Consider the following 27,839-nt stretch of genomic DNA (forward strand, 5'->3'; position numbering starts at 1 on the left):
GCTCTCTCTGTGGTGCTGGGGGTTGACGGGGCCATCAGGATGTCAGGCCAGGCCCAGCTACGGGATGACGCTGGGCCCCCACGCTGCGGCCTCCAGGGTATCTCTGAGGCTGCTTGGCAGGAACTGGTAATGGGAAGTTTCCTGGACGTGCCCAGCTGTGTGCGTCCAGAGCGGGGAGAGGGAGGGTGGACGGCACAAGGACCAGGGCGGGGGGCAGGATGGGCACTCTCCAGCCGTGGGCCACCCACCAGGCGGGACCCGTGTGCAAGCCCGCCCTCACCTCCCCACCGGCCCAGCGTGCCGGGCACGCCCATGGTGCACACCTGCTGCCAGGTGGGGTACGGCGGGATCACTGCTGCGACGCGCGGTCTCCAGCCTTTTATTCATACGAGGACTCGAAGAACACATGTCACCTGCGGACGCCGTGCAGCCCGAGACACAGCTGGCCGGGCCACTGACCACACAGGGCCGCCCCGTCCAGAGACGAAGGGAGGGCGGGCCCGAGTGGCCGTCCGGGCACACTGCCCCTGGGCTGGGAGTCCAGCTGGCTCCCACCCGCAGGCAGGGAGGCCCTGGCCTGACCCCGCCCCGGCACAAGGTTCTGACATGGTTGGCGTGTTTGTGTGAGCAGCCCTGGACCCCGCGTGTCCCAGAGCCCGAAGCCCTCCACCCCGTGAGGAAAAGCAAAGCGGCAGGAAGCAGGCTCCTCGGGGCCCAGGGGCTGGTCAGGAGGGCGGCCTGGCCACGTGGCTCAGCATCCCCCACCCTCGAGACCACTCTGCCTGGCCCAAGCCCTCTCTGGCAGGGAGTGGCCCCTCCCCAAACCCTGCAGTGGATGGGGCTTAGGAGGGCGGGCCTCGGCCTGGGGAGGAGCCTGCAGAGACCCCAGGGCTTCGGAAGGTCACCTGGGACCCTCAGAAGCTTCCGGGGAGAAGCCGAGAAGGCAGCTCTGGGTGAGAAGGGCGGGAGAGGCCTGTAGAGGAGGTGCGGCTAGGAAAGCCCTTAACTGTAGAGCGCCCTGGCCTGCGGCCGGCAAGGTCAGGGAAGGGAAGGCCCTTGGCATGGGCGCCGGGTCTCGCTGGCCCTGAGCTCAGATTTCCCCAGCCACCCAGCGTCCCCGCGGCCAGGCGGCGGCCAGGGGTCGGCTGCGGCCCTGGCTCACGTCGTCCTGAGCTGGGACGTGGCCCTGGTCTGGGTGGGGGTGGGGAAGGGCAGGGGCAGGCGGCGTCTCTGGAAGTCCCCGTGTGGGCCTCGCCAATGGCCAGGAGCGCAGCCCAACGCGGCTGCCGAGAGGGGGCCCAGACAGGGTCCTGGGGGTGGGGTCAGGGCTCATGCATAATCCCAAAGGCCCCGCTCAGCCCCAGCGGGAACCCTGATACCCTCTGGGGGGTTCTTGGGCCTGAGGACTGGGCGTGGCTTTCAGACACCTGACCCCCAGGTGCTCGGTGGTGGGGGAGGGGGGCACAGCCCGCGCTCAGCCGGACACCGCCCAGGCGGCCTCCTCACCCGGCCCGGTGTTGCAGGGGCTCCGGGGAGAGATGGCCAGCGGCACCTCGAGGTCTCTGAAACGCATGGCTTTTGGGGGACACTGTCCCCGGCTGACCTGAGGGCCCCATACAAAAGTAAAAGCTCGGGGGGCCGGGCGAAGCCCCCCGCCCCATCCCCAGCACAGTCACAAGCCGGGTCCCTCGGCGACCCCTCCTGTCCCGCTCCGGGGCCTCCCGGCCCAGGGAGTTAAATATCGTCTGCTGCGGGTTTTGGCAAAGTCGGTCCTTGGCCGCGGTCCCTGGGGCCGGGGCAGTTACCGCCCCCGGGGCGCAGCTGCCGGAAGGGCCAGGGCGAGCCCCAGGAGCAGCAGAGGACTGGCGTGGGGCTGAGGGGGTGCGGCAGCCGAGGTCTGCTGGCCCTCCCGCTCCGACAGCCCCGGGAGGGCGTGCGTCAGCGGCGTCCGCGAGCTGGCGCTCTTCCTGCCGACCTTCCGGCCACACATCTCATCCGGGCAGCCCTCGCCGCTGCCTGAGCCGCTGCCGTCGTCGCCTGGGGAGGAAAGGGGAGGAGGCTCTGGGGGACCCCGAGAGCAACAACCCTCTGCCTGGGCCTCCTCCGCTGGGGACGGCAGTTCCTGGAGCCTGCCGAGGCTGGGCGGACGTCCTGGCCGGCTCACAGCCGTGTCGGAGATAGGGCGGGGGACCGGGACCACAGCTGGGCAGCAGCCGGGCCTTCAGAGCCACCTGGGCCCCGGGGATAGGAGGCCGCCCCCTCCCCCAACACCCTTCCCCAGCTGGGGCTCCCTGGCATCCCCACCCCAACCCCAGGGCCCCACCCCGGGCACTCAGCTGCCCCCGGCCCGCCCTCACTGGCGTCCTGGAAGTCCAGATCGTTGCCGTTATAGGCGCCGCGCAGGCGGTTGGTCATGATCTTCAGCTGCATGATCTGCTGGCGGATGGTCATGTCGGGCTTGGTGATGTCCACCTCCACCTCGGGGTTGTTGATCTGATTGGCCAAGCCATCACCCATCACCTCGGGGAGGTACCTGGAGGCCAGAGAGACAAACCCTGGGTCACTGTCCTGCTCCCCACAAAGGGGCCTGGCCCCAGCAACACCCATCCAGCCCCCGCTCCTCCCGTCAGGGTGGTGGCAAGCCTGAAGCACCCCCCCCAACCCCCCAAGGACTTCAAGGGCTGCCAGGAGCCCACAAGGGCCCCTGCAGCAGAGCGTGGACGCACTGAACCTGTGTATGCGGTGGGGATCTGGCCCTCGTCCCGGCTCTGGGTCCCGTGGGGTGTCCCACGTCAGACCCGGCGCAGGGCATGACGCACCCGGGGCCACGGAGACGCTGAGGGGCCGCAGTGGCGGGACACTCACCGGCCCTTGGCCATGCCGTTCCAGCAGCGTTCGTCACTGGCCGAGCTCATGGCCAGCTTCTCACTGCACAGCGTCCCCGGGAGGCTGATCCAGAAGTCCTGAGCGTCTCGGAGCTGGGCCTTGGCTTCGGAGACCTGTGGAGCAGTGGTCAGGCCACCAGGTGCCCCCGCCAGCCTGTCCCGCCCACCTCCCCCCACCTCTCCACCCCGGGCCAGCCCGGCAGAGGCCGCTCACCAGCTTCTGCAGCGTGCCCGCGGGCGGCCTCTCCTGCAGCGCCAGCTTGCCCCGGGGCCACTTCTCCTCAGCGCCGGGGCCCTGGGGGTTCACCTTGGGGTTCCCGCAGCCCTGGATGACCTGGGGGAGCACGCAGGGGTCCTGACGGGCGCCAGGCCGCATTGGGGGCCCCTCCCCTGCCCACTGCTCCCCCGCCGCACCTTGGCTGTGAGCGTGTCACTGTTGTCCTGGAGGGCGTTGATGGCCTCCCCCAGCCAGTAGTGCACGCCGCCGACGACACTCTCCGCGCCCGACGGGCCCCAGAACTTGTCCGTGATGAGCACCATGGAGTCTGGCCCAGGCGTGAACAGAAACATGGGGTACTTTGCATGGACACACACTGGCTCATGGCTGTGCTACGCGCAGGCACGTCAGCCCGCACAAGACAGTATTTCTGCACATCTGCTCACTGCAGGCCAGCCCTCTTACACGCGCTCCTGATGTGTTGGCACGCGGGTATAGGTTGAGCACGTGTGTCTAAGCGTACGCCTGCCGGCACACACACACCCGGCCCACCGTGCGCACACGTCACCGCATGTCTCACAGTGTTCGCATCATGCCATCACACGTCCATGTCAGCCTGTGTTTGGGCGTGTATGCGTGCTGGCCTGTGTCACCACGGGTGTCAATACGGATGCGTGTTGGCTCACCTCACACGAGCAGATGCACACACGAGTGCGTCTGGTGACCCACCTCACGTCTGCACATGCCAGCCGGCTCACCCGTGGCAGCAGTGCACACGGTAATTCGCGCACGGGTCGCCCTGCCACGCGTCTCACGCGTGCACCTCGGCGTGCTCGCTCAGTGGGCAAGGACAGGAACCTGACCCTCAGGGCACCCTCCCGGGCAGCTGGCCATGGCACCTTCCGTTGGGAGATTAGAGGAAACCCTGCCCCCCAGCCTCGGGGACCACCCACTCTAGAGGTGGCCCTGGCCCTGCACGAAGGTGCGCGCCGCCACGAAGGGCCAGGCCCCTGCAGGCGGTCGCGCAGTGGGGGCTCACCCAGAAGGTTCCTCCACTCTGCGTCTAGGTCGGCCTGGTTGGCTAGGCAGCCCTTGAGCACGTTGCGGCAGTAGTCGGGGCAGGGCCGGGCGCCAGGCACCCCAAGGCAGTGGGCGCAGTACACCAGCTTCATGACAGCCCGCGAGCACTCGGGGCTCAGGGGCACCTGGAGGGCCAAGGCAGTCTGACCCCGAAGCCACAGAGCCCCGGGCGGGGCTGGGCGGGAGTCAGGGTGCCAAGGTCTGCCCCACCACGGCGGGGCCTTTACTGGGGCCCTGTGTCCTCCCAAATGACCAAGTAGGCCTGCGGCCCCGGGCAGTGAAGGAGCACGCTCAGTCCAACCAGTCCGGTCACCGTGCTGGGACTCCCCCGGGAACACTGTGGTCACGAAACCTCCTTGGGGAAGCGAGAACACTGCCCGCCATGCAGACGAGGGCCCCGAGGCCGGGGCGACTTACTGAGGGCCCTCGCTGGGGGAGTGGGGGGGTGCGGGGGTGGAGAGGTGGGTTCTACCCAGCCCCGTAGGGCTCTGACGCTTATGCCCTCCCACACCGGACACCGCACTCCACCGCTCAGCCAGGGAGCGGGCAGCCCTCTCATGTCCTGTCCACCTGACCCCTGGAGCCCCTGGGGCGTCCAGCCCCAGGCCCCTCCCCTTCCCGCTCCGACAGGCCTGGGCCCTTGCCCAGGGCAGAGCTCACAACCCAGGTCCCCCACCCCTCCCGCGGGCAGGGGCGGGGCAGGGGGCGGGGCGCGCACCTTGGCCACCTTGCGCACCACGTCGCCGGCCACGCCCAGGCCCTGCACGAAGGTGCGCGCCGCCACGAAGGCGCGGGTGGCGCGCAGGCGCAGCTCGCGGGGGGCCTCGCCGAAGGGCCGCAGCGGCTCGGCCTGCTTGCCCAGGCAGTCCAGGTAGTCGTCAGGCAGCAGCAGCTGCGGGTGCAGCTGCCTGAAGAGGCGCTCGAGCAGGCGCGCCCAGAACTCGGCCAGCGTCTCCTGCAGGTGCAGGTTGGCGCCGCCGTAGTAGAGGCGCAGCTCGGCGTACAGGTCGCGGAAGGCCTTGGCGTTCTGCGTGTACAGCTCTCCGAAGGCGCCCGGGAAGGCCTCCTGCAGCGCCCGTTCCGAGTCGTTCAACAGGCGCTGGAAGTGATCTGGGAGCGGGGGGAGGTGGGCGTGAGGCCTTCAGGGGCTCCTGCCCACCCCACGTGCTGCAGCAGCCCCGACTGGCATTCCTGGGGGCTCTGCCAGCGACGCCCCCACACCCCCGATGCTCTGAGTCATCAGAACCTGCGGGGGCCCTGGATGCCAGCCCCCACGGGGTCCTGAGCCCTCCCCCTCCCGGCCTGGAGACTGCAGTGTCCAGCATCTATTTCTGACCTGAGCCCCACACGAGCACCTGGAAGGGACTGCTTCCGAGGGCAGGAAGGGGCAGAGTTGGGGTGGGACCCACTGGGGGGAAGGCCCTAGGTGCCCCTCACCTGCTCTCCTTCCCAGCAGCTCTCCTTTCTACCCCCACTGTCACCCAGCCAGTCCCCCGTCCTGGGGAGTCTTCAGTCCCCCCGGGTGTCTCTGTCCACCCTTCACCCTGCGGGTCTCTGAGGCTCTCCTGGGCTTCCTGCCCTCCCGCCTCTCTACGTGGCCCTCCCTCTGGTTCTGGAAGCCGGCCTGCCTGGGGGTCTGGAGAGGGCCCCCTGCAGCCCTCAGGACACGTCCAGAGTCCAGTCAGGGCTGTGGAGGTGCGGGGTGACCGTGGGCAGCAGACCCCAGGGCTTTGGGGAAAATGCTTCTGCCCTATGTGCTGAGAACCGGGGCCCCCACATCGTCCTCCTCTCTCGCAGGGAGACTGCAGGGGACAGGGCACACCACCCGCCCATGCAGACGCGTCCTCAGGAGCTGTGGCCACCCCTCCCCACCCAGGCCCACCCTCGGGTGTCCAGGCCAGCTCAGCTCTGCTCTGAGGCCATGGGGATGTCAGGCTTGTAGCCCCTGGATCAGTGCCCACACCTACCCCACCCAGGGCCTCGGGCAGGAGACCCTGGCACAGCCCTGGCTGAGCCGTGCAGCCCCCTGGGTGGGGGTTGTGGGAGGAAGCAGCCAGTCCATATTCCCATCCCCCCCAGGGGCCTGGTCCCCACCCCAGCCTGGCCTCCAGAAAGCTCAGCGACCAGCCCAGCAGCACAGGGGGTGGTCATGGGGCCGCCACGCACATGCCCAGCCCCCTGCCCCATCCTCAGATGACAGCCCTGGTGACTGCGGCTGGAGAGCTGTGTTCTGGAACACAGCCAGCATGGGCCCGCTGGGCTCAGGGCCTGGAATACTTCAGACCAGGGCCCCCTGGTGCGGGCGGCCTGGGGAGGGGTGCTTGGGAGACCTGGGGTGGCCGGACCAGGTGCAGTGGTGGGGCTGGGGTGGGAAGTGGCACGCAGAGGGTTGGGGGGCCCAGGTGGGACTGGAAGAGGGTGAAGAATCGCTTTTAACACAGATGAGCGTCCTGAGTGGGTGACGTGCAGGCTCTGACAGCTCGGTCGCTTCCGGGGGCCCCTGCCGCCGCCCCCTCCGAGGGGCCCACAGTAAACGTCACCAAGTCGTCCCACCACTCCTTGCTCCGGGGCCAGATGTGACAGCCACGCCCGGAGGGAACCGCTGACCCACAGACACCGGGACCACGCCACGGGCCCCCGCTCGCGGCGCCCTGTTGTCCTCATGCAGAGCTCCCAGCTCCAGAGCCTGGGGTGGCCCGCCCCAGGCCAGTCCCTGGCAGGCGCTGGGAGAGCTCTGGGTGCCGGGGAGCCCCTGGAGGTGGACGGTCCCCTCCGAAGGGCTGACAGGACAGACACGCTGGCTCCTTGAGCAGATGAAGAGGCCCGCAGGCGACTGCCACCACGCCCGCTCTGGCCCGCCCCCCGGGGGAGGCCTCAGGTGCCCACCTCCACCGCAAGTGTCCGTGGCCCCCGAGCCTGCTCACCGTCAAAGCCCCGCTGCTGGGCGGCCAGCGTGGCCTGCAGCGCCCGGCTGCCCTCCAGAAGTGCTGTCTCCAGCTCAGCGCGGCTGCGGTTGGCAAGGTTCTCCTCCATCTCACTGGTGCAGCAGGTGTAGCCCTGGGGGCAGATGCGCAGGTGCTCGCCTGTGGGGAGGGGCTGGCGTGAGGGAGAGGAGGGGCTAGGGGGGCTGGCCCCAGGAGGGGGCACAGTGGGGGTGGGGGGCCGCCCAGGGGAGGCAGACCCGGGAAGGGCCTGGGCCCCACGTGGGCCGCGCTGCCCTCGGCAGAATTCGTCTCCCAGGGCCCTGAGAGCCAGGGCAGGGTGTGGGTGCCGCTCCCAGCCCCCCTCCCTGCCCCCATCCACGTGAAGAGGTGTCCCAGGCGCCCCAAGCGGCTCAGCTCAACTCCCAAACTCAGCACAGAGGCCGCAGGGCCTGTGGTGGTGGGGGCCCGCCAGACTCCAGGTTCATGGAGGAGGGCGAGGGGCGTCCAGGACTGCCGGCAGCCCTCCCCGGCGTCCAGGCTGAGGGCAGGGGGACGAGAGGACGCCTGAGGGGCAGGACAGCCCCAGCCTCCCCCACAGCAGCTTGGGGTGCTGGCTCCCACCAAGGGCAGGAGGCCCTGCAAGCTGGGGGGCTGCCCACCCATAGCTCTGGGCTGGCCAGATGCAGGGGCCTCTCGTCAGGATGAGCGGACACACGTCCAGTGGGGCCCTGCTGTGAGCCCTGCCCCGCTCGGTAGGACACGCCTGCGCCCCTCAGGGCCTCCACCGTCCCCTGCTGCCGCCCAGGCACTGGCTCCCAGTGGCCCAGCTCACAGCAGCGCCAGGACAGCGCTGAGGCTGGCCCGGTGGCCCCTGTGGTGAAGGGCGCACCTTTCAAAACGTGCTGGTCCGGGTTTTGAGTGTGAACCCACTTTGCAGACCAGGAAACAGGCTGGCTGAGGTTAGCTTTCGTGTCCAAAGTTACACAGTGAAGGGCCACGTGGCTCAGGCTGCCCGATTTCAGGCCCCACACCCACTGGGCCGCCTCAGCCCACCCCCCACTCCCAGCCCACCCCGCACCAGCCACAGTTCCTGTCTGAGCAGTGCAGGAGGAGGCTCCCTCCTGTGCCGGCCTGGGGTGGGCAGAATGGAGTGGCCTCAGGGGTCCCGCCTGGATGGAGGCCATGTGGGGCTGGGGTCGGGGGCCTGGGCACTCGGTCTGACCAGCAGAGCTTCTGGGGTGGGAGCGGTGTAGGGGTGAGCAGGCAGCATCCGGCACAGGGGCTGGGACCTGAGGAGGCGCCCGGAGGCCTCCTCTCGGCCGTTGCTGACTCTGACCTGGGCCTGGCCCTTCACAGCAGGCGGGGCAGGACAGCGGGCCTGGGGTCTCCGCAGGGCCAGCTGGCAGAGACTGGCCGTCTCCGGGGTGCTGGAGGCTGTGCACCCAGCCAGATGGGTTTGAACCTCCCCACCAACAATGGGCCAGGAGCACGCCTTCCCTGCTGCTTGGGACCACCAGCCCCGTGGGGGGTAAGCTGGGGGCGGGCGGGCAGGGGGCTGCAGGCTGCCAGCACCTAAGCACTTGCGCCATGGGGTGGGTTTTGGGGGCAGCGTCCCAGGCTTCCTGTCTCCCCTCCCCAACCTTCCTGATCCCCTGGTGAACCTGACCCCCTCCCCCGACCCGATCCAGGACACACAGGAAGCCCTCTCTGGCCGGCTTGGAGGGGCTCCTGGGCACCGCAGCTGGGAGGGAGCTGCCCGCTCTGGCCCCCGCCCCCGCCACCTCGTCCAGCCGCCCGGGCGCCCGCGCTCTCCCGGCCGCCCCAGCACAGCCCCCGTCCCTCCCTCCCTCGGTGGACACACACGGGAGTGAAGACACGGAGCCAGAGCCTGGGCGCCGGCCTGGGGCCCCGGGCGGGCTGGGCCGAGGCGCCCCGAGCCGCTGCGGGGCGGATGTCGTGGCCGGTGGTCAGGGCCCGCGCTCCAGGGTCACCTGTGGGTCGGGACACCTCCCGGGCAGAGGGCAGACTCTGCGGGGCGCCTTCCTGAACAGCAGGCCTGCTCCCCCCATCTTAGCCAAATAGTGGGGGGGGGGTCTGCCAGTGTGAGGAGGGCATGAGCTCCAGGTCCCTGGAGGTGTGCAAGGCGGACGGATGCAATTCTCTTCCCGTCATTTCAAATCTCCATCCCCAAACCCCACCTCTTCTCGGTTAAACGCCTGGAGAGTAGGGAGGGGTCCTTGGGCCAGGTGGGGGCACGGCTGGCTTCCCGTCCACCTTAGAGCGGCCCAGTCCACCCCTCTCATCACCACTTTCCCCCTCCCGCCCCCTCTGGGAGGCATCAGCATGCCCCCTCTGCCGGCTGACCCGTCCCACCTGCACTGACCCCCCCACCCCACGGCTGGTCCACGGCTGGTCCACAACAGTCCCTCCTTTCTTTCTCAGCAGCTGCTGCTCTTTCCACAGCCGCCTAGATCCTTCTGGAATTCTCCCTTTCCTCTGTCTTTGTGACACCTTCTTTCGTGATGCAGGTTTTGGGGGGGGTGAGAGGGGAGGGCTGTTTCATGCTGGGTTTGCTCCCCCACTTCTGGGCCCCACCCCCACGTTTCCGAACCCGCCCCCCCACCCCGTTGCCCTCCCCAGGTTAAAACACCCGCGCTCGCTTCCTGACCCCATGGCAGGTCCTCCCCTTGCTGGACAGCAGACCACGTAGCCAGCCCCCCCCATATTCAGGCCTCCCGGAGTCCCCCCAGACTCCCGCTCCTCGGTGCTAGATCCCATCTCTACAGCTTAAACATCTTTGAGGCTCACGCCTCCTGCCACCTGCGCACATGGCCACAGCCCTCCTCACGCCCACCAGCTCTGTGACCCCAGCACTGGAGCCCAAGACGCCATGCCAGCGGTGGTCCTCGCCTCCTAGGCTGGACAGAGTGCACGTCTGTGCCGGCCCAGCCCAGCAGTCCTGACTGGTGCCTGGGAGCCCTCCCAAGGAGACTGCAGCGGGAAGATGGCGCCAGGCCAAGCCCATCTTTCCAGAAGCTTCTGCGGCTCACACAGGAGCACGCAGACCGCCTGCGGCACCAGCCTCTGAAGCCACGATCGGGTGCTAGGCACCAGCTCCCCCAGCCACCCCCAGGATGCACCGGCTAATTCAGTGGAGACAGCCAGCCTCCCCAGACCCCTCGGAGCACAGCTATGCGGGCAGCTCCGGGCACCGGGGCCCCCAAACACCAGAGGGGAGGCCGGGGCTGGAAGAGCAGGGAGGGGCCCCTAGCCACCCCGCCCTTGCAGTCTGCCCTGGACCCCGCCGGCCTCCTGTGGAGGGGCGGGGTGGGGAGAGGCTTTCCCAGAGCCGCAGATCCTTCTCTGGACGATTGTCCGTGCCCACTCCTGCTCCGATGGTCTGCAGGACCCCCCGGGCATGTCCATCAGGCTGGACGTGGTGGGTGGGGAGGCACCGGACAAGCAACCCCGGGTTCCCTGGGCACCGCCCACCGTGGGATCCCCAGGCCGCCTTTTTGCATCTTCTCACCCCGCCCCACCTCCCACCCGAGAGGCGTCTGAGCCTGGCCTCTGTCTGCGGCAGGTCAGCCCTGAGGGCTGGGGTCCACCCGGGGGGCAGCCACAGACCCACCGCGGACAGGGCTTTTCAACCGCCACCACCCCCGGTTCCTAACGCGGCAACACACCCCGCAACCGCCCCCGCCTCGCTCCCCTAGCCCCCTCGGAGCACCTCACCGCCGGCCCCAAGCCCCTCCACCATTCCGGCCACCTGCCAGCATCACCGAGCCGGCCCGCAGCCGCCGCCAAGCCTCCGTCACCGGCGGGGACCCGAAACCCAGGGGTGTCGCCTGCGACACCCCGGCGCCCGGCGGGAGGGGTCCGTCCCTCCGGCCCTTCCGGGACCCCGCCGCCCCGGGGCGGCAGCGCGGGCGGCGGGACAAAGGCCGAGCGCCCGGGCTTCAGCGGCCGCCGGCCAGGGACAGAGGGCCGCACGCGCGGAGCCGCAGCCGGCGCGGTCTGGAGAGGCGGCCGCGCTCCTGGCGCAGCGAGGAGCGGGCGCTGGCGCAGTGGGCGCGGCAGCGCCGAGGGGAGGGGGGCCGCGCCGCAGGAGGGGGGCCGGGGGCGCTGTGATTGGCGGGGAAGGGGCTTGCCGCAGTGGGCGAGGCGGGCCTGGCTGGGGGCGGCAGGCGGGGCGCGCACGGGGGCTGCCGAGAGCGAAGGGGAGGGGAACGGGCTTGATGGAGGAGGAAGGGGGGCTTGCTGCAGGAGGGGGCTGCGGCATAAACGCGGATGGGTGGCGAGGAGGCAGCCGAGTGGGGCGTGGGAACGGGGCGAAGGTGGGGGACGGATGCGCGCGGTGAGGACGGGGGCCCGATGGGGCGCACACGGAGACGGCGAGGGGCTTGCGCTGGGGGCGAAGGTGGGGTAGGCCGGACTGAAGGTGGGGTCTGGGCGGTGGTGATGGGGGCAACAGGGTGAGCGGCGAGGAAGATCAGTAGGAAGGGTCGGGGTGACGCGCCCGGGGATGGAAGTGCGGAGGGACGCGGGCGACGGCGGGTCCCCGCGCTTGGATGCCAGCCCCGGGCTTAGCCCGAACCCCCTTCTCGGCGGCGGCGGTCCCGGCAGGCGGCGTGCGACTCCAGGCGCTGGTGCATGGAGGTCTGGGGTCCGCCCGGGAGAGGCTGCGGAGCGGGCGAGCGGAAGCGCAGCAGAGCAGGACGCACTGGCGGCCGCCGCCCCGCGCAGCCCTGCGCAGCACGGGCGCGCACGGTCCGGGGCCGCCTCCTCCCGCAGCCCCCGCCCCGCCGCGCGCCGCGCCGTCCCCTTCCCCCGGAAACCGCGGCGGCCGCACTCAGCCCCGGAGCTTCCCGCGGCCCGGGCCTCCGCCTGGCTCCTGCCCCACGGGGCTCCTCCCGGCGTGGGGATGCGAGGGGGGCGCCAGCTCGCTCCCCATGGAGCATGGCAGCCCCCCGCCAGCGAGCCCCCTCTCCCCATGACAACGACCAGAGCCCTACGCTGGGCGCTCAAAGGCCACCATCAGCCACCCGTACTCTCTACCCGCCCCTAGTCTTGAGTCGGTGATCCCGGTCTGCATGCTAACGTCCTGTCTGCTTCCCCTGCGAAATATAAGGCCCCTGCCTGGCCACGCCCTGCTCCGGCCCAGTACCCACCTCCTCCTGGGCCCCCCTCCCACACGCTTAGGCGGTCACCATGGCTGGCTCTCCCCCGTCCCCGCCACTCCCCGCAGCCCCAGCTCTGGGCCTGGCTGCCACAGCACGAGCCAGACCCACTGCAGGGCCTGCCAGCCGAGGCCCCCTCCCCGCAGCGCCGCATGCCCTGGAACGCCCCCCGCCCCAAGGCTGGCCTGCAAAGAGACCTGCTGGACAGGCAGCTCTCAGCAAAGCGGCCTCTCCAAGGCAGCCCGCAGCACCCACGGTCCAGGAGCAGGGGGCCCCACCAGGCAGCTCACAAGGGTGCTCCCTGCGGCCTGCTTTCTGCTCAGAGACCCCTGAGCAGGCCACCCTGCCAGTGGGCACTGGCCTTGGGGGCTGCCTTGGTGAGGTGGTAGGGCCCCCGGATGTGGGCCTGGACGCAGGCCCAGGGAGCCTTTCGGGGCCCGGGAGTGAGGTACCCCTCGGAAGCCTCGCCCACCAGGGTGAGCTCCGTGCGGCTCTCTCATCCTTGGCCCAGGCCAGGCTGCAGAGGGCACTCACTCGAGATGGTGCAGACCCGTCCCTGACAGGGGCCCCCAGGAACATGGGCTCCGTACGGCTCTCCCGTCTCTCTCGCCTGACCACCCCACCTCTGGGCCGGAAGTAGCCCAGGAGATGGACTGGTGCCACCCACCTCTGCTGCGTCTGCCCGGGTGATCCCAGAGTAGCAGAAGGGGGTGCTGCAGCCCCAGGGTCCTCTCGGTAGGTTCCCCACAAAGTCTCCATGCTGGCCTGTCTGTCCACCCCGGAAAGGCAGTGGACACAGCCCCGGCTGGGCCAGAACACAGCAGACCCCGGTGCCACTGCAGGAGCCTCTGGGGACAGCAGTTGTCCCCGGCCATGCCCAGTAATGAGGACAGAGCGGACAAATGGGTTCGGCTCCTCACCAATCCCCCCAACCCAGCCGCTCCAGGAAACTTGGCAGCCAAGTCCAAGGTCACAGCCGCCCCTGCTGGCGCCCGTCTGACCTGCTGCTTCCCCCAGCCCCCGGGTCGCATGCACCCTCCCCTTTGCCCTACTTTTTCTTTCAAGACCCACTCGTCTAGCCCTTCATCCAGGAAGCCTTCCAGGTTCCTCTGAGCCAAAGCGCCTGCGCAGCCTCTGACCTCTCGGAGCGTGAGCGGCCTCAGTGGGGGCTTCCTGCCTGGCCACCCTCCCTGGCAGCCGGTGAGCTGCTGGGCCTGCCGGTGGGGGCCTCTCTGCCCAGGCCCAAGCTGGACCTGGTGCTCAGGGACCTGTGTCCAAAGAGAGACTCTCTGGGCTGTGCCAGCATTCTGGGAGACAAGGCTGGACACCAGCGTGGCCGCAAGCTGCAGCCTCGGGCCTGCGTCTCCACTGGAAAGCCAGCACCCCCCTGACCTGACCCCTCCCCAGAGCTGGTCTGCTTCCTGCTGGTATGAGGGGGGTGGTGGGGCGCTTCCCCCACCCACGAGGACCCCCTCATTCCTCCAGGGGCCCCGCCACCCCCCGACGAGGTGCAGAGCGCACTGGGGGCCCGCATGGTCCGAGGGTCCTCTCACACTCATGATTGTCCCCTCCGGTTCTTCCTGCTGGAGCCACTCAGGGAGCTCGAGCCACGGGCCCAGGGCACTCAGCCCGGAGTGCTGCACAGGACCCGGAAGGACCCAGGCCTCCCCGCCTCTCCCAGCGAAAGGCTGCCCTTGATTCCAGTCCCAGGGGAATTCCTGAGCAGGAGGGCGGAGGCCGAGGCAGGAGCCGACATGCTCTGCCACCGAGCCGGTCACCCGTGGCCCGCCTGCCTGGAGGGCCCCGGGCAGGAGCAGGTGGGGTGCCCCCCACCCCCGGTGCTGACTCAGCATCGCCACCCAGGCAGCACCTCCAGGCACAGCATCGCCCACCTCCCTGCCGCGCGTGGGCGCTTCCGAGCCCAGCCTGGAAGGCACGACTGGGGTGGGGCACAGATATGGTCAGGACACAGTTACACGTGCACTTCAGATTAACGATGCGTTATTTTCCAGAATAAAAGTATCTGGCCCCAAAGCATTGACAGCGAGGACCTGAATGCGATTTTGTCCACTGCTGTGCACAGCAGCTTTGGGCAGAAGGCCAAATGGTGGAAAGAGCTCAAGCGGCCACTTCACCGTCCGGTGAAGTGATAGACACGGGGGCCCAGCCAGACAAGGGGCCGGACGCCACACAGCCTTAGGGAGTCACCAAGCGCCGAGCCACCGCAGTGTGGACCAACCCCAAAGACAGCGTGGAGCCTGAAAGCCAGTCCTGAAACGACAAACACTTAGGATTCTGCTTCAGCGAGGGCCCCTAGAGACAGACGGCGGCGTGGTGATGACCAGGGACTGAGAGAGGGCGTGGGGGTGTTCAGTGGGGCTGGAGTTGGGGAAGAGGAAAGCTCTGCAAATGGTGGGGTCAGCTGCACGAGCGTCAGTGCCGCAGTGCCACCGGGCATACGCTCAAAATCGCCACAGTGGGAAATTTTATTATGTGTATTTCACCACAAAAATGCACGCACACCCCCTCCCCAACATCTGGGACATACTTGCACTACATACGTGGAGACGTTTATCCTAAGAACGCATTTGTCATTTATTCAAAATTTAAGTGTTCAAGATATATGCCCTCAAATGATTACCTACCTGAAATACCAATTTATTAAACGGGTCTCCGATAGTTTTATCTGCTAAATCTGGCAGTCCTTGTGGGGTGTGGGGAGAAGCCTGACTGAGTCACCCATGCTCCCCACCATGTGTGGGTGTGCACACGTGTGTACTCTTTTCTGAGGCCCTCAGACCCCGCCCAGGCAAGCAGCAGAAGCAGGGAGGTGGACGTCAGAGGGGGCCTGCCCTCCCACAGCCCCCAGCCTCCTTGGAGAATGATGGGCCTCACCGTCTCTGTCAACAGGAGGATACAATTATCCCCATCTCACAGATGAGAAGACTAAGGCTGGAGGCGTCTGAGACTCGCTCGATGGCTCAGACCTGCTGCCTAACGCTGCCTCCTTCTACTGGCCCTCAGGCCTCCCTGTCTTCACTGACGGGGAGGAGATGAATGTCCCGGGCACTCAGGGGCCCACCAACCTCCTGGAAGATGAGGGCAGAGTGGGCCTCACCAGACACAGCCCTGGCCACCCTGCTGGCTGCACCATCCCTTCAGTGACCGAGGACACCGGCAGGAGCGTGCAGGGCCAGCAGCCACCCCACCTGCACCCGGGAGGGACAGGGGCCAGGACAGCCACTGGAAAGGGCCCCCAAAGCTGACACGCAGAGGGCTCCCAGCTCTGGGCAGCCAGCTGAGCTCAGCACGTGCTGCTTGCCCGGCTCCCCAGAGGTGGGACCCTGGCCTCCTCTGGGTCCTGGGGGCAAGTGGGAAGGTGGGACCTGCCTGCTTCCTGACTTCTCCAGCTCAGCTCCTCAGGGATGGTCAAGCTGAAGCATCTGTCAGAGACGGTCTCTAGGTTGGCAGGGAATCTGGAACCCCAGGCACCCAGTGAGTGTCTCGGTCCCCACTCTGTCCAGCCATGTCCACCAGGCAGAGGTAGGATGGCCCCGCCCGGGGCAGCCGGGATTCCTGGGGCAGACAACCCCATCCCCAAAAGGGGCCAAAGGGACAGTGAGGGGTGGGCCCCAGTGAGCTGGGCAAGGACAGGCTTCCTCTGATGTGGGCCGCCAGGGCCCGAGACTGGCCGTGGGCTGACCATGAGCAGGGTCCTGTGGGCACCTCTCCCCATCGCCTCCCATCTCTCTGTAGCACCCTCTGAGACTCTGCTGGACTCCTTTCTGAAAGCCAGCTGCCACTCTCAAGGTTGCACCAGGAGCCCTCCTGGCTGGCCCTGGGCTTGGAAGCGGGGGCAGAAGGGACCCTCCTACACTGTGGGCTGCTCCTCCTGGGAGGCCCAGAGCTGATGCTTCTTGAAATTCCCAGCTTCTCTGGACGAGCCGAGTGGGAGCAGAGACACCAAGAGATGGCGCCGCCCAGGACGCGGCGGTGGCGACGGGGAGACCCGCCTCCTGCCCGCGCCCCACTGACCCCCAGCGGGCAGTCCCCTGCCTCCAGTCTGCACCCCGCTGACCCCCAGCGTGGCTCTGGAGCCCGGCCAGGGCAGGCAGTCCCCCGTCTCCTGCCCACGCCCCGCTGACCCCCGGCAGGCAGTCCCCCACCTCCAGCCCGTGCCCCGCCGACCCCCAGCAGGGCCCCGGGGTTGGCCCATCTCCGCCCCAGCAGGCAGTCCCCCGCCTCCTGCCCGCGCCCCACTGACCCCCGGCAGGCAGTCCCCCGCCTCCAGGCTGCACCCTGCTGACCCCCAGTGTGGCCCCGGGGCCTGGCCAGGGCAGGCAGTCCCCCACCTCCTGCCCGTGCCCCGCTGACCCCCAGCGGGCAGTCCCCCGCCTCCTGCCCCACAGACCCCCAGCAGGGCCCCGGGTCTGGCCGATCTCCCTTACCCCCAGCAAGCAGTCCCCCGCCTCCTGCCCGCGCCCCGCAGACCCCCAGCAGGGCCCCGGGGCTGGCCGATCTCCCTTACCCCCAGCAAGCAGTCCCCCGCCTCCTGCCCGCGCCCCGCTGACCCCCGGCGGGCAGTCCCCCGCCTCCAGCCCGTGCCCCGCAGACCCCCAGCAGGGCCCCGGGGCTGGCCGATCTCCCTCACCCCCAGCAGGCAGTCCCCCCGCCTCCAGCCCGTGCCCTGCCGACCCCCAGCAGGGCCCCGGGGCTGGCCAATCTCCCTCACCCCAGCAGGCAGTCCCCCGCCTCTGGACACGGGCTGGGCCGGCCTTTCCAGCAGGTGTGCCCTGACATGACGCCCCCACGACGCACGTGCACCTGGCTGCCCTGTGCTGTGCGTGCCACACGAGAGCCCAGTCTCACAGCCACTCCACGGGGCAGGCGCTGCTACCATCCCCATTATACAGAGGCATTCTGAGGCTCAGAAAGGTTCAGTACTGGCTCAAGGTCACACAGCGCTCAAGCGGGGAGCTGGGCTTGAATGCTGGCAGGACGGCTGGGTCCGGGCAGCCAGCTTTTAGCCTCTGCTACGGCCCCACCTCTTTCCCAAGACATCGGCCACTGGGAATGGCCACTGGATCTGAAAGACCTGGCTCTGGGCCAGGGGAGGGGCTTTGCCCATTAGCCCAGCAGGCTGCCTCCTTCAGAGCGCTGTGGGCAGCGCCCACCCTCCTCAGAGCGGTCCTCTGTGTCCCCCTCTCTGGGTGGGGGACAGCCTCAGGATCTTCCTCCTCAGTCTCTGGCCTTGCACACCAAGTGCACCCACGACCCCTGGCCTCCAGGTGGAAACTCCAGATAGCAGAGGGGGTGGGGGCTGGACTCCGTGCACCAGCAACAGCCGGGGGTGGGTGGTCCACCCAGGGCAAGAGTCCTGCACGGGCAGCGCAGGGCCCTGGGGCTGGGAGGTAGCTGTGGCCGAACGAGCATCTCAAGTCCCCAGGGAGGACAGGGCAGGAAGACCACGTCTCAGCGAGAGTGGTCATGAAGCGCTGGGTCCCGGGCCACCCCAGGCTGGGAGAGGTCTTTGCTTACAGTCAAGGTGGGGGCACATATATGATGGTGCACTACGTGTGCACGCTAAGCCGCTCAGTCATACCTGACTCTGCGCGACCCCATGGGCCATAGCCCGCCAGGCTCCTCTGTCCATGGGATGCTCCAGGCAAGAACACTGGAGTGGGTTGCCATGCCCTCCTCCAGGGGAGCTTCCCACCAGAGGATCGAACCTGGGTCTGTCTCCTGCATTGGCATGTGGGTTCTTTGCCAGCTGTGAAGCTTGTAAACCACATGCATCCATCTAACCCTGCACGGGTTCTCTCTACTTGTAACTTACAAAAGTAACACGTGGTCACCACGGCCGGCAGAGCTGCAGCTTATGAGACCTCTGACGGCCGCCCAGTGCCTGCAGAGAGAGCACTGTGGCTATGTTTCAGCACCAAGGACAGCACCAGGCATGCAGTAGGCGCTCAAGGACACTCCGAAGGGCTCAGACTGTGTGCCCCACACCCCCACCCCTGGCCCACAGGCTCTCCTGGAGCAGACAGGGCCCCGCCAGCACTCGACCTGGGCTGAGGGTCCAGCCCACCACGCAGAGGCCTCCTTCCTCTGCGCCCTTGAGTGTCCACTGAAGCCAGCACACCCTTTCTCAGAATAACGCTTAGGAAAGAAAGGTTGTGCGGGGTGTAGTGAAGGAAGCCGCAGGTGCGGTGACGCGGCTTTTGAAATGTGATAAATGGGCAAGCAAGGGGGAACGCGAAGCTGCATGAGTGGAAGCGGCACCTGGAGACATCTGCTCGAGAAGTAAAGGGGCATGGGGACCCAGCGGTCCACGGTGAGCGAGCCCTGGACTCCAGAATGCCATCGCCACGTTGTTCATAATGACAAGAGGTGCTAAATTCTGGCTAAAGGTGAGCAAAAGAGATGTACTGTCTTTCTCAGTCGAGTTCACGAACTCCTGGATTTCTAAGCCTGGGCCTCCCCTGGGCACCCTGGTTAAGGACCCCAGCCTCAAATTCACACCTCAATCTGTCCACCGCAGTTCACCGATCTTTCTAGAGCTGAGTCCACCCCCAACCCCAAAGCCTGTCCTGGCCTCAAGCAGAGGGCCGCCCCCTCCGCCCTGCTCCCCCGGCCGCTGACTGCGTCCCATCTAGAGCTGTGGTTCAAGTGCTTCCCGTGTGGTGCGACCGGTGTTTCTGGAAGCCGCCCCTTGACCTGTTCAGGAGTGACCTGCACTTCACGGGGCCCCTGGTCTCCCTGTCCCCTGCCCTGCACACTGTGATGACCAAACATGGCCCCAGGGAACTGCTCCTGGCTGGGGACACCGCTTTACCCTAGGGGGAGGGTGGTTAGCTGTGCGTCTGACCCGCAGCTGCCCCAGTGTCCCCCCAGCCCCCAAATACACAGTGACAGGGAGGTCACCTGGGTATTAGGTCACTTGAAGAGAGGTTGCCATGGTGCCTGACTGCCCTGGGGGCAGCCACTGCCAGGCCAAGGGAGGGGGTCGGGGATGGTGGGGCTAAACATTGTAAGAGCCTCTAAAATACGGCTGTGGGTCCAGTGCATCCCGAGCTCCGAGGCGGTGGGAGTCGGGTGTGAACGCCTGAGCCAGCCCTGCAGCGGGTGGCGTAATCTGTGTCCCGGGGGGTCTGCGGGCGGTCACAGGTGGCGGGAGGCACTCCCTGCGGCCCGGAGCCTGGATGGGCGCCCGGAGCCCCACTGCTGCAGGACACAGCTGCAGCACGCGGCTCAACCCCGGGGCCAGAGTGCTGCTGGCGGCCCTGGGTGCCCAGGACGTGTTTAGACACAGGGATGAGCCTGGGCGGTCACCGCCAGGGTCAGACAGTGTCCTTGGTGCTGGGGAAGGTGCCCCAAGGTGTGCGTGGGCCCCAGGCGCCCACAGCCTCTGGGGCTGACAGTGAGCCTAAGGAAAGTCGCCCCCGGGGAGGCGCAGGGGCACTTGTCCAGGGCTGGCTGCCCACGTGGGAGGGAGACGTGCCGACCTACCCCTCAGGCTGCTGGGCTAACTGAGGGTGTGACTGTGGTCACACGCACCGCGGGGCCAACAGCTGGGCACAAAGGCGGGTGGTACAGCCGCTGATGGCCAGGCCCTGGACTGTGGGGGTTGGGGGGCCTCGCAGCCCTGGTTGAGCTTCTCACTAGACCCTGACCTCGTGGAGGGGGCCCATGGCTTACGGGTGTGTGCGTAGCAGTGAAGGATGGATGGGTGGGAGGGTGAGGGTCCTCGCCTCTTGCTGGAACTTCCTGGTGGGTGGGGCTCGAACCTCAGGCACTGTCAGCAGGACTGGCTCTGACTTCAGGAGGCTGTCCTGTGGCCCAGGTCCACGTGGGGCTCTCATGGGCCCCGCTCCTCTCCTGGCCCCCACCCCCACCCGGCCCCACCTGGGACTCGCCACCTGCCCCCCAGCCTTGGAGAAGTCAGTCCTCGGGGTCTGCCAGGGCCCATCTCTGCGGGCAAGTGCGAGGGGCTCTGTGACCTCACCCCCAGCTCCATCCTCTGATCGACCATGCCCCGCAACCTGGAACGCGTGCCCAGAGCCCATGGACAGAGCCACACGGATGCCCCCCAGCGCCCCCATGGGGCCTGCGTGACGGCCCCGCCCCTGACCTCCTCCCTTCTGGGGCACCCCGTCGGTGCTCACACCAGGCACCGGGGGCACAGCGAGGCCAGGGCAGGGAGGCCATGGGGGAGCAGCCACTCCAGGACCAGGGCCCTGAGCAGCGGGGACCCCTCGCTGGGACCCAATTTCTGCCCCGACCGACTAAGCAGTTGGATCAGGTGGCGCTCAGCCTGCCCTGCAAGCCCCCTAACCTGCCAGCTCCGGAAGGCTGGGTGGGGCTGGCTGCCAGGCAAGGGCCAGGCAGAGGCCAGGGCGTGGAGGAAGGAGGCAGGGCCACAAACCCGGGCCTGGCCTGGCTCACGGGCACCTGGTGGGAAGACGGGCTGCGGAAGGCAGGGCCCGGAGCTGGTGCTTCCGCAGGGCCTCCTGCATGGCCAGCTCCGGCCCCGTCCTCCCCTCGGCCCCAGGCCTGGCTGTGCTTACGCCGTCCACCTGCGGCGCCCGGGGCCTGGCACAGCACAGCCTCCCAGAGCTCTGGCCGTCCCCGCCAGCTTCCCAGGGCTCCTCCTTCCAGCTGAGGCGGGGGCGGTGGGTGGGGCTCTGGGCCTCTTGGGGGCTGAGGTCGGGGGTGGGGGGACAGCTCGTGGGGGAGCCCCCAGAGCTGTCCTGTCATCCGGCCAAGCCTCCAGAACCCAGGAGCGTTCAGCACAAAGGAGCAGCCTGGGTCCTCAGGATGCGGAGCCAGGAGCCAGCCTCCCGCCCCCGCCCCCACACTCACTCCCGCCCCGCCCCCCCCACACTCACTCCCGCCCCGCCCCACACACTCTCACTCCCGCCCCGCCCCCCCACACTCACTCCCGCCCCGCCCCACACACACTCACTCCCGCCCCCCCACAGTGTCCCCTCCCAGGGCCTCCCATGCGTCGGCAGGGACCCCAAGCCTGTCCACGCAAATCGGCACCACTGAGTCACGACGGTCCCGGCCCGGTGGCCCTGCCTCCTGTGGAGGTCTTCACTCCGGGCCCTCACTGCCCACCAGGTTCTGGGTGGTCCCTGCCACCAGGGAGACACCTCAGCAGGTTGAGTGCCAGGGAAGGTCAGAGGCAGAGGACCCTGCTCCCTACTCCCCACCCGACTCTGATGGAGACTTTCAGGCCCACGGGGCAGGGCCCCGGCTGCTTCCTGAGACGCTTGTGGGCCAGTGGGGGTGAGGAGCAAGCTAAGGATGGCCTGACCCTCTCACCCCGTCACAAGGCCCCACAGCTGCACTGAGGCCCTGGCCCAGGGAGCCCCCCACCCCCCATGGAACACCCAGAGCCCAGGAGCCCTGCTCACTGGATGGGAAGCGCCCCTGACCTTGACTGAATCCTGTCTGTAGTCCACACATTGGGTCCTAAACCCTCGGACCCAAGGATGGGGCCTCGTTTGAGTGTGGGGTCTTTGCAGACGTAAGTGCTCTGCTCCTAACTTGAAGGGACCGGTGTCCTTATTTCCATAAGGTGGAATCTGCACGCAGGCAGGCACAGGCCTCGTAAAGACAAAGCAGAGACCCCCAGACCAAGGGTTGCCCACCACCTCCAGAAGCAGAGACCCGAACAAGTCTTCCCAAACGGTCTTGGGAGGAACCACGTAGATCTCGGACTTCCAGCCCCCTCACTGCAAGACCGCAGCCCCCTGCCGTGGAGCCGCCCAGCCTGGGGCATCTCCATGGGCAGCCCCGGGGAAGCGGCTTCATGCCCGGGTCCCAGTGCCCAGCCCAGCCCGGCGCCATGCAGCCGGTGCCCAGAGACCTCACTGCTGAGGCTGTCCAGTCTGGGGAGCACCCTGGGGGGCAGAGAGCCCCCAGAGTGGGGGGGGCACTCAGGACGCCGGGCACCACGCCCCCGAGGGATGCCCGTGCAGGTGGGCCAGGGGGCCGGCCTGTGGGAGGGGGCATGTGTGCTAGGACAGTGGGAGCTGATGCCAAGGCCACAGGCAGACGCGGGTTGGGCTGAGGCTGGCCTGGCCCCGCAGGGGCTCCCCGACCTGCCCAGGCTCCCACGCTTCTGCCAGCAGAGCAGGTCCGCACCCCTCACACCCAGGGTGCCCCCGCACCTGCGGCTGGAGCAGGAATAGTCAGGAGAGCGGGAGGCCCCGGCTGTGCCCCCAGGGCAGAGGCCACGGCAGGGAGGACAGGCCAGCACCCCCTACCCCACAGGGGGAGACAGGGGACGACCGCGGCCCCCACCCCGCCCAAACCAGCCCTGCCCAAAGGCTGCAGGCAGCTCGGGACTCCTGCCCAGGCCTGTTCCTAGATGCGCGCGATGAGAAGGCCGCCAGCCGGTACAGGGTGGGTGGCCCTGCACGGGAGCCCCGCCCGAACGTGGGCAGGGGCCTGCCCCACAGGACTAGCCTGGTGGCTGGACGTGGTCAGGGCGGGCACCAGGCATGGGCCTGGTCCTGAGCCCTGGTCTGAAACGCTCCGGAAATAAGCTGAGGCCTTGGGGAGAGCCGGCCAGCCTCTCTCCAGGGGGCGAGTCCTGGCCAGGGCCCGACCTGACCCAGCGAGGCCTGTTCCCCTGGCCTGGCCTGTCCTCCTGGCCTGGCCCGGCCTGGCTGACACCTGTGCCCGTGTCTCTGGGGGGCCCAGCACAGGCCCGGTGCACCCACACCCGCTCTGTGCTCCCCTCCCTGGCTCCAGGGTGCACCTGCCGTCTGGCCAGTGTGCCCCAACCCCTCTGCCAGGAGACCTGTCCACTGTAGGCTCATGCTGTTCCTAACTAGGGCCAGCATGGGGCCAGTTTACCGAGACTGCCGGCCAGCCCTCCAGAGTGGACAGGACATCCCCATGACTGCCGGGGGACCTGGCTTGCTGTGGTGCTGGGGATACGCCAGGCCTGCCCCGAGGGTCACAGCTGTGCCGCCCTCGGGTCATGCCCCTGGAGGAGCCCTCCTGAGCAGGGTAGGGGCAGCGGGCCTTCACTGGCCAGGTGCCGGGACTGGCCAGGAGTGCACCCGTTGGGAAGGCCGGGCCGCCGTCAGCTCAGTGAGGGAGGGGCAGGGAGGCACCCGGGAGGGGTCAGTGCAGAGGCTTCCCACTTGGCATGAGAGGTGGGCCAGGACTGGGGGAGCTGCGGAGAGGGCAGCTGGCAGCCCAGCAAGGCCTGGGCCGTGAGGCCCCACGGCAGGCCTCCAGGCTGGGGTGGCATGAGGCAGCCAGAAGCCTGAGCCCAGCACTGCTCAGCGGCAGTGCCATGGGCCTGGGGGTCAGCACACCGGGCTCTGGACCTGAGCACCCAGTGGGTGCGTGTGGAGCTGGAGAAGTGGCAGTGGCCTCGGGTACTCACCCCTGAGTCAAGTCCAGGACCCCCACCCCTGGACTTGCGGGACGGTCCCAGGGAGTGACCCCTGAGTCAGGCCCAGACCCCCCACCCACTGGACGGTCCCAGGGAGTGACCCCTGAGTCAGGTCCAGACCCCCCACCCACTGGACGGTCCCAGGGAGTGACCCCTGAGTCAGGTCCAGACACCCCACTCACTGCACCCGCCAGACGGTCCTGGGGAGTGACCCCCCGAGTCCAGGGCAGGACAGAGCTCCCACCTGCTAGACACCACTGCCGGAAGGGCCTGCATGGGCTCCAGGGCTGGAGGCAGCCCCCAGAGCGCACAGGGTCGGCACGCTCCCCACTCCTGCGGCCTTTGGGGCGGTCCTATGTCCGTTGTCACACGTGGAGAAACGGGGCCAGAAAGCCCAGGTGGCAGAGGGCGGGCGAAGCAACAGGGCTGGCCTTTGCGCCCAGGCCCAGGGAGGACGCCCTGCCCCTCTGAGGAGCACGGTGGTGTGTCCGGGGCTCCGGCAGGGGCCTAGGCTATTGCATCATGCAGTGGCCCTGTCGGCTCCTGGCTCCCCTGGGCCCCCACCCTTCTTCCCCCTCCCTCCAGCCTTGTCCTCAGGCTGGGGATGATGAAACCGTAGCGGCTCCGGGGGTGAGGGGCCAGAGCAGCAGCTCAGCGGAGGCTGGAGACCACCTGGGGACCCAGGGCAGGCCCCTGGGCCTCTGCCCTCTCAACGGGGCGGGATGCGCACACTGTCTGGTCTGGGGCTGGGCTGGGCACCAGGTGGTCTCTGCGAGGCCCGCTGACCATGACCGAGAGACAGCCTTGGGCAGGCCGCACGGAGAAGCAATGGTTTCTGCTGGGAGGCCTGAGCGGTGGCCCCTGTCCCGGAGCCAAGGAGCCGCTGACAGCGCCGGGCTCCCCCTCTGACCTCCAACCTCAAAGCCAGGCAGCCAGGTCCCTCCTCCTCGGCCTGGGCCCTCCACCTCCCACGGCCCCCACCATGGCCGGGCATAAAGTGGGACGTGTGTGGGTGTGGACTGAGAACCGACTCCGTGCCAGGAACCGGGCGAGGTTCTGCGGCTGCCGCAGAGAACACAACAGACAGATGCGCCTCTGCCCCAGGACCCTAGCGAAGGGTCAGAGAGATCATGATGAACCGTGGCGTCAAAGGGTCAGGAGAGCCAGCAGGCGCCCCGGGAGCAAGCCCCTAGGCAAAGGCCGGGAGACCACAGGCACCTATACATACGTATGTGTACATGTGTATGCACGTGTGTGCACGTGTACGCGTGCACAGATGCAGATATATGTGTGCATGGGCCTGCAGGTGTGTGTACATGTGCATCACGTGTATGCACACACGTGTGTGCATGTGTGTGTGTGCATGTGTGTACGAGTGTGTGCATGTCCTGTGAGTGAGATGCAGCCTGGGGCTGGGCTTTTCCCAGCCGTTGCAGACGGATTGAGGTTGAGGGGCGGCTCCCTCTCACTTTCTATGCAGGGCTCTGGCTGGGGGGAGGCCCACCTGTAAAATGGGATGACTGCTTTCCTCACCCTGGCTGGGCCTGGCTGTCCCTCCAAAAAACTACACACGTCACGAACAGAAGCCCCTTGTGCTCTGATGGCCCCTCTTTCGTGAGCCCACGGAGTTTCTACCCCCTGGGGAGGTGGAGGCTGGAAAGGTCGCCCACAGGCCCAGGGCTGCCCTCCCTCCCCTCCAGTCCTGGGAAACACGGAGCCTCCACCCCACCAGCCAACTCGGGCGCCCACCCCCGGGGGAACCCCAGGCCAGAGGAGTCCACCCACCGGCCCCCAAGACTACACGGAAGGCCCGGCTCCAGGAGAGCGTCGTGCCTCCACGCGGCCACCAGGGGGCGCCAGGCCCGCGGAGCCGCGCCAAGCTGCCGGAGCAGGAGGAGCGTACAGGGCCGGCCGCTGCCTGGGGAGGTCACCCCGCTTCCTTCACCCCACGTGGCGCTGGCACTCCTCTCGGTGCCTGGGCCCTGCGGGGCACTCAAGGGGGGCGGGGTGCAGCCACAGGACCCCCGGGAGCTGGGGCGGAGGAGTCACAGGGAGTCCAGGCAGGAAGGCTCCGTGAGGGCGGCACCCTGAGCCCCGGCTGGCACCACGCTCCCCAGTTGCAAAGTCCCCCATCACACGCACAGCAGCGCGCTTTGCCGGTCCTGGGCCCTGAAGCCCTGCACCCTGCAGCCCAAGGAGGCCGAGACTCGGCCCGGCCGCCAACCGGCCTCGCCTTCCCCAGCCTGCCCGTCGCGCTCCCAGCCCTTGGCGGCGGCCCAAACTCCGCCACTCTGTGTCTCAGCCTAACTGGGACAGAGGCCTGTGGATGCGATCCAGAGTAGGATGGCCCCCAAGGGCACAAAGGCCGCTTGGGAGTGGACATCTGAGGCAGGGCTGTGGGGTCCAGGGGACTTGGGGGCGTGCCAGCCGAGACTGGGGCTGGGAGACCCTGGGGCTCGGGGATTCACCCGAAAGCTCAAGCATTTCCAGGCACCCGGCCCCTGCATGGGGCAGGGTCGGGGGAGAGCCTGAACCGACTGTGCAGGGGGTCTTGTGCTGGTCCGGGGTGCCCAAATGCACCCACCAAAATCGCCCCTCCAAGGGAGGAGACAGCTCTGACGATCAATGGCAGGGCTCCGTCAGCAGAAGCACAGGAAGGCCTGCCTGGGGGACTTGAGAGGGGGGATCTCCAGAGCCCTGGGCAGGGGGCTGTCAAGGAGCCCAGGCAGTGTTCTGTGGGTTCTGTCCTCCTGGGGGCAGGGGTCAAGGGCCTGGCTGACTTCCCCCCTCCCGTTCCCCAGCCAGGCCCGGCCATGGACGCGGCCCTCACGCTCCTCTCTCATTCAGAATTGCTGTGGCTGCGGTCCTTCCCTGTCCCCCGTGTCTCCACTTGAGTGTGGTCTCTCCCCGCCACCCCCCTCCCCCCGGCTTGGGAGGCGTCCCCAGGACAGGAGCCTGGAGCTCTGCTCCCGGCCGCCCCCCTCCACCCTGGGTCCCGGGAACCCTGCACCGCCGTGCACACCCGGTGCGGCTCTGGACACGTTTGCAGTTTGAGGAAGGAGACTGGGGGTGGGGGGAGTGTCTGCGAGCTCCGCAGACTCCGCGCTCCCCTCTCAACCCCTCTCCGGTCCCTACAGCTCCTCCGAGGCCCGCAGGGAGGGTGTGCAGGACTGCGGGCAGCTGCAGGGCCCAGGCCGCCTGCGACGGCGCTGCTCTTACAAAGAAACGGCACGGCCCCTGGGCGGGATCCAAGGCGCCGACCACCTGCAGCTGGACTCCCCGCCGGAGGCGGCCCGGAGCGCCAGGCGAGTACAAGTTCCCCAGGCAGGAGTCCCTGCGAGGTGGCGTTCCGCTCCCGCTGGCCGAGGTCGCGCCCGTCCGCCCCGGCCCTCGCCCTTCCCCAAGCGCACAGCTCGCTCCCTGCCTCGCCGGGGCCCCGAGGATGTCTCTGCTGGGGACCCCCAGGAATCACCGGGCCGACGCCAGGAGCCTCCGGGGAAGGCCCGCACGACCCCGGGGGAGTCCCGAGCCCACGGCCGCGGTCGGCTGCGCCCCCACAGCCGACCCAGCGGCTCAGCCCAGGCTGCCCTGGAGGACTCGCCGGGTCGGGGAGCGCCCCGTTGGCTGCGCGGCGAGGACAGCTCCGTGGGGAAGGGGCCGGTGTGTGCGCGCCGGCGGCCGGGGAAGGCCGGGCGGAGTGGAGGAGACCCGGGCAGAGGGAGGGCGGCGCGGGGCGCGGGGTCGCAGGGCGGGAGAGAAGAGGGGGCGCAGCGGCGCTCCGGGCGCACGGGTCACTCACCCGAGATCTCCGCCTGGGGCACATCGCTCAGGCTGAAGCCCTTGGCCCCGTAGATCTGGCGCACTTCCCCGCAGCTCCGACTCTTGCTGGCAGGGTCCCCGCGGGCGCAGGCGACCAGCACGGCGGCCGCGTACAGCAGCCACCAGCCTCGGGCCCGGAGCTCCATGGCGGGGCCGGCGGCGCCCCCGGCCGGGCCCGCGCAGCCCCCGCCCGCGAAGGGCAGAGCCAAGGTCCCCGCGCACTCGGCTGGCGGTCCGGAGGCGCCGGCGGCCGGGGAGGCGGAGACAACAAAAGCCGGCGGGGCGCGAGGTCCGGCCGCTGGCTCGGGCGGCCCC

The 27,839-nt window shown here is 68.5% G+C and overlaps 1 protein-coding gene across 1 annotated transcript; it reads right to left on the bottom strand.

The window, feature by feature from the left end:
- Positions 1 to 363: 363 nt before the first annotated feature.
- On the bottom strand, positions 364 to 27,839 carry GPC1 (glypican 1). Its single transcript, XM_086375116.1, has 9 exons — positions 27,505 to 27,839; positions 7,107 to 7,265; positions 4,901 to 5,292; positions 4,142 to 4,307; positions 3,300 to 3,430; positions 3,100 to 3,219; positions 2,866 to 2,999; positions 2,358 to 2,533; positions 364 to 2,037 (listed from the first exon to the last, which is right to left on the bottom strand). Exons 1-9 carry the CDS (start codon positions 27,668 to 27,670, stop codon positions 1,802 to 1,804), a joined length of 1,680 nt encoding a protein of 559 aa, XP_086231242.1. The 5' UTR covers positions 27,671 to 27,839; the 3' UTR covers positions 364 to 1,801.

Source organism: Bos grunniens, chromosome 3 (assembly GCF_055505025.1).
Source record: "Bos grunniens cultivar Pamir isolate PY7600 chromosome 3, Bosgru_T2T1.0, whole genome shotgun sequence".
In the NCBI taxonomy this organism is placed as follows: domain Eukaryota; kingdom Metazoa; phylum Chordata; class Mammalia; order Artiodactyla; family Bovidae; genus Bos; species Bos grunniens.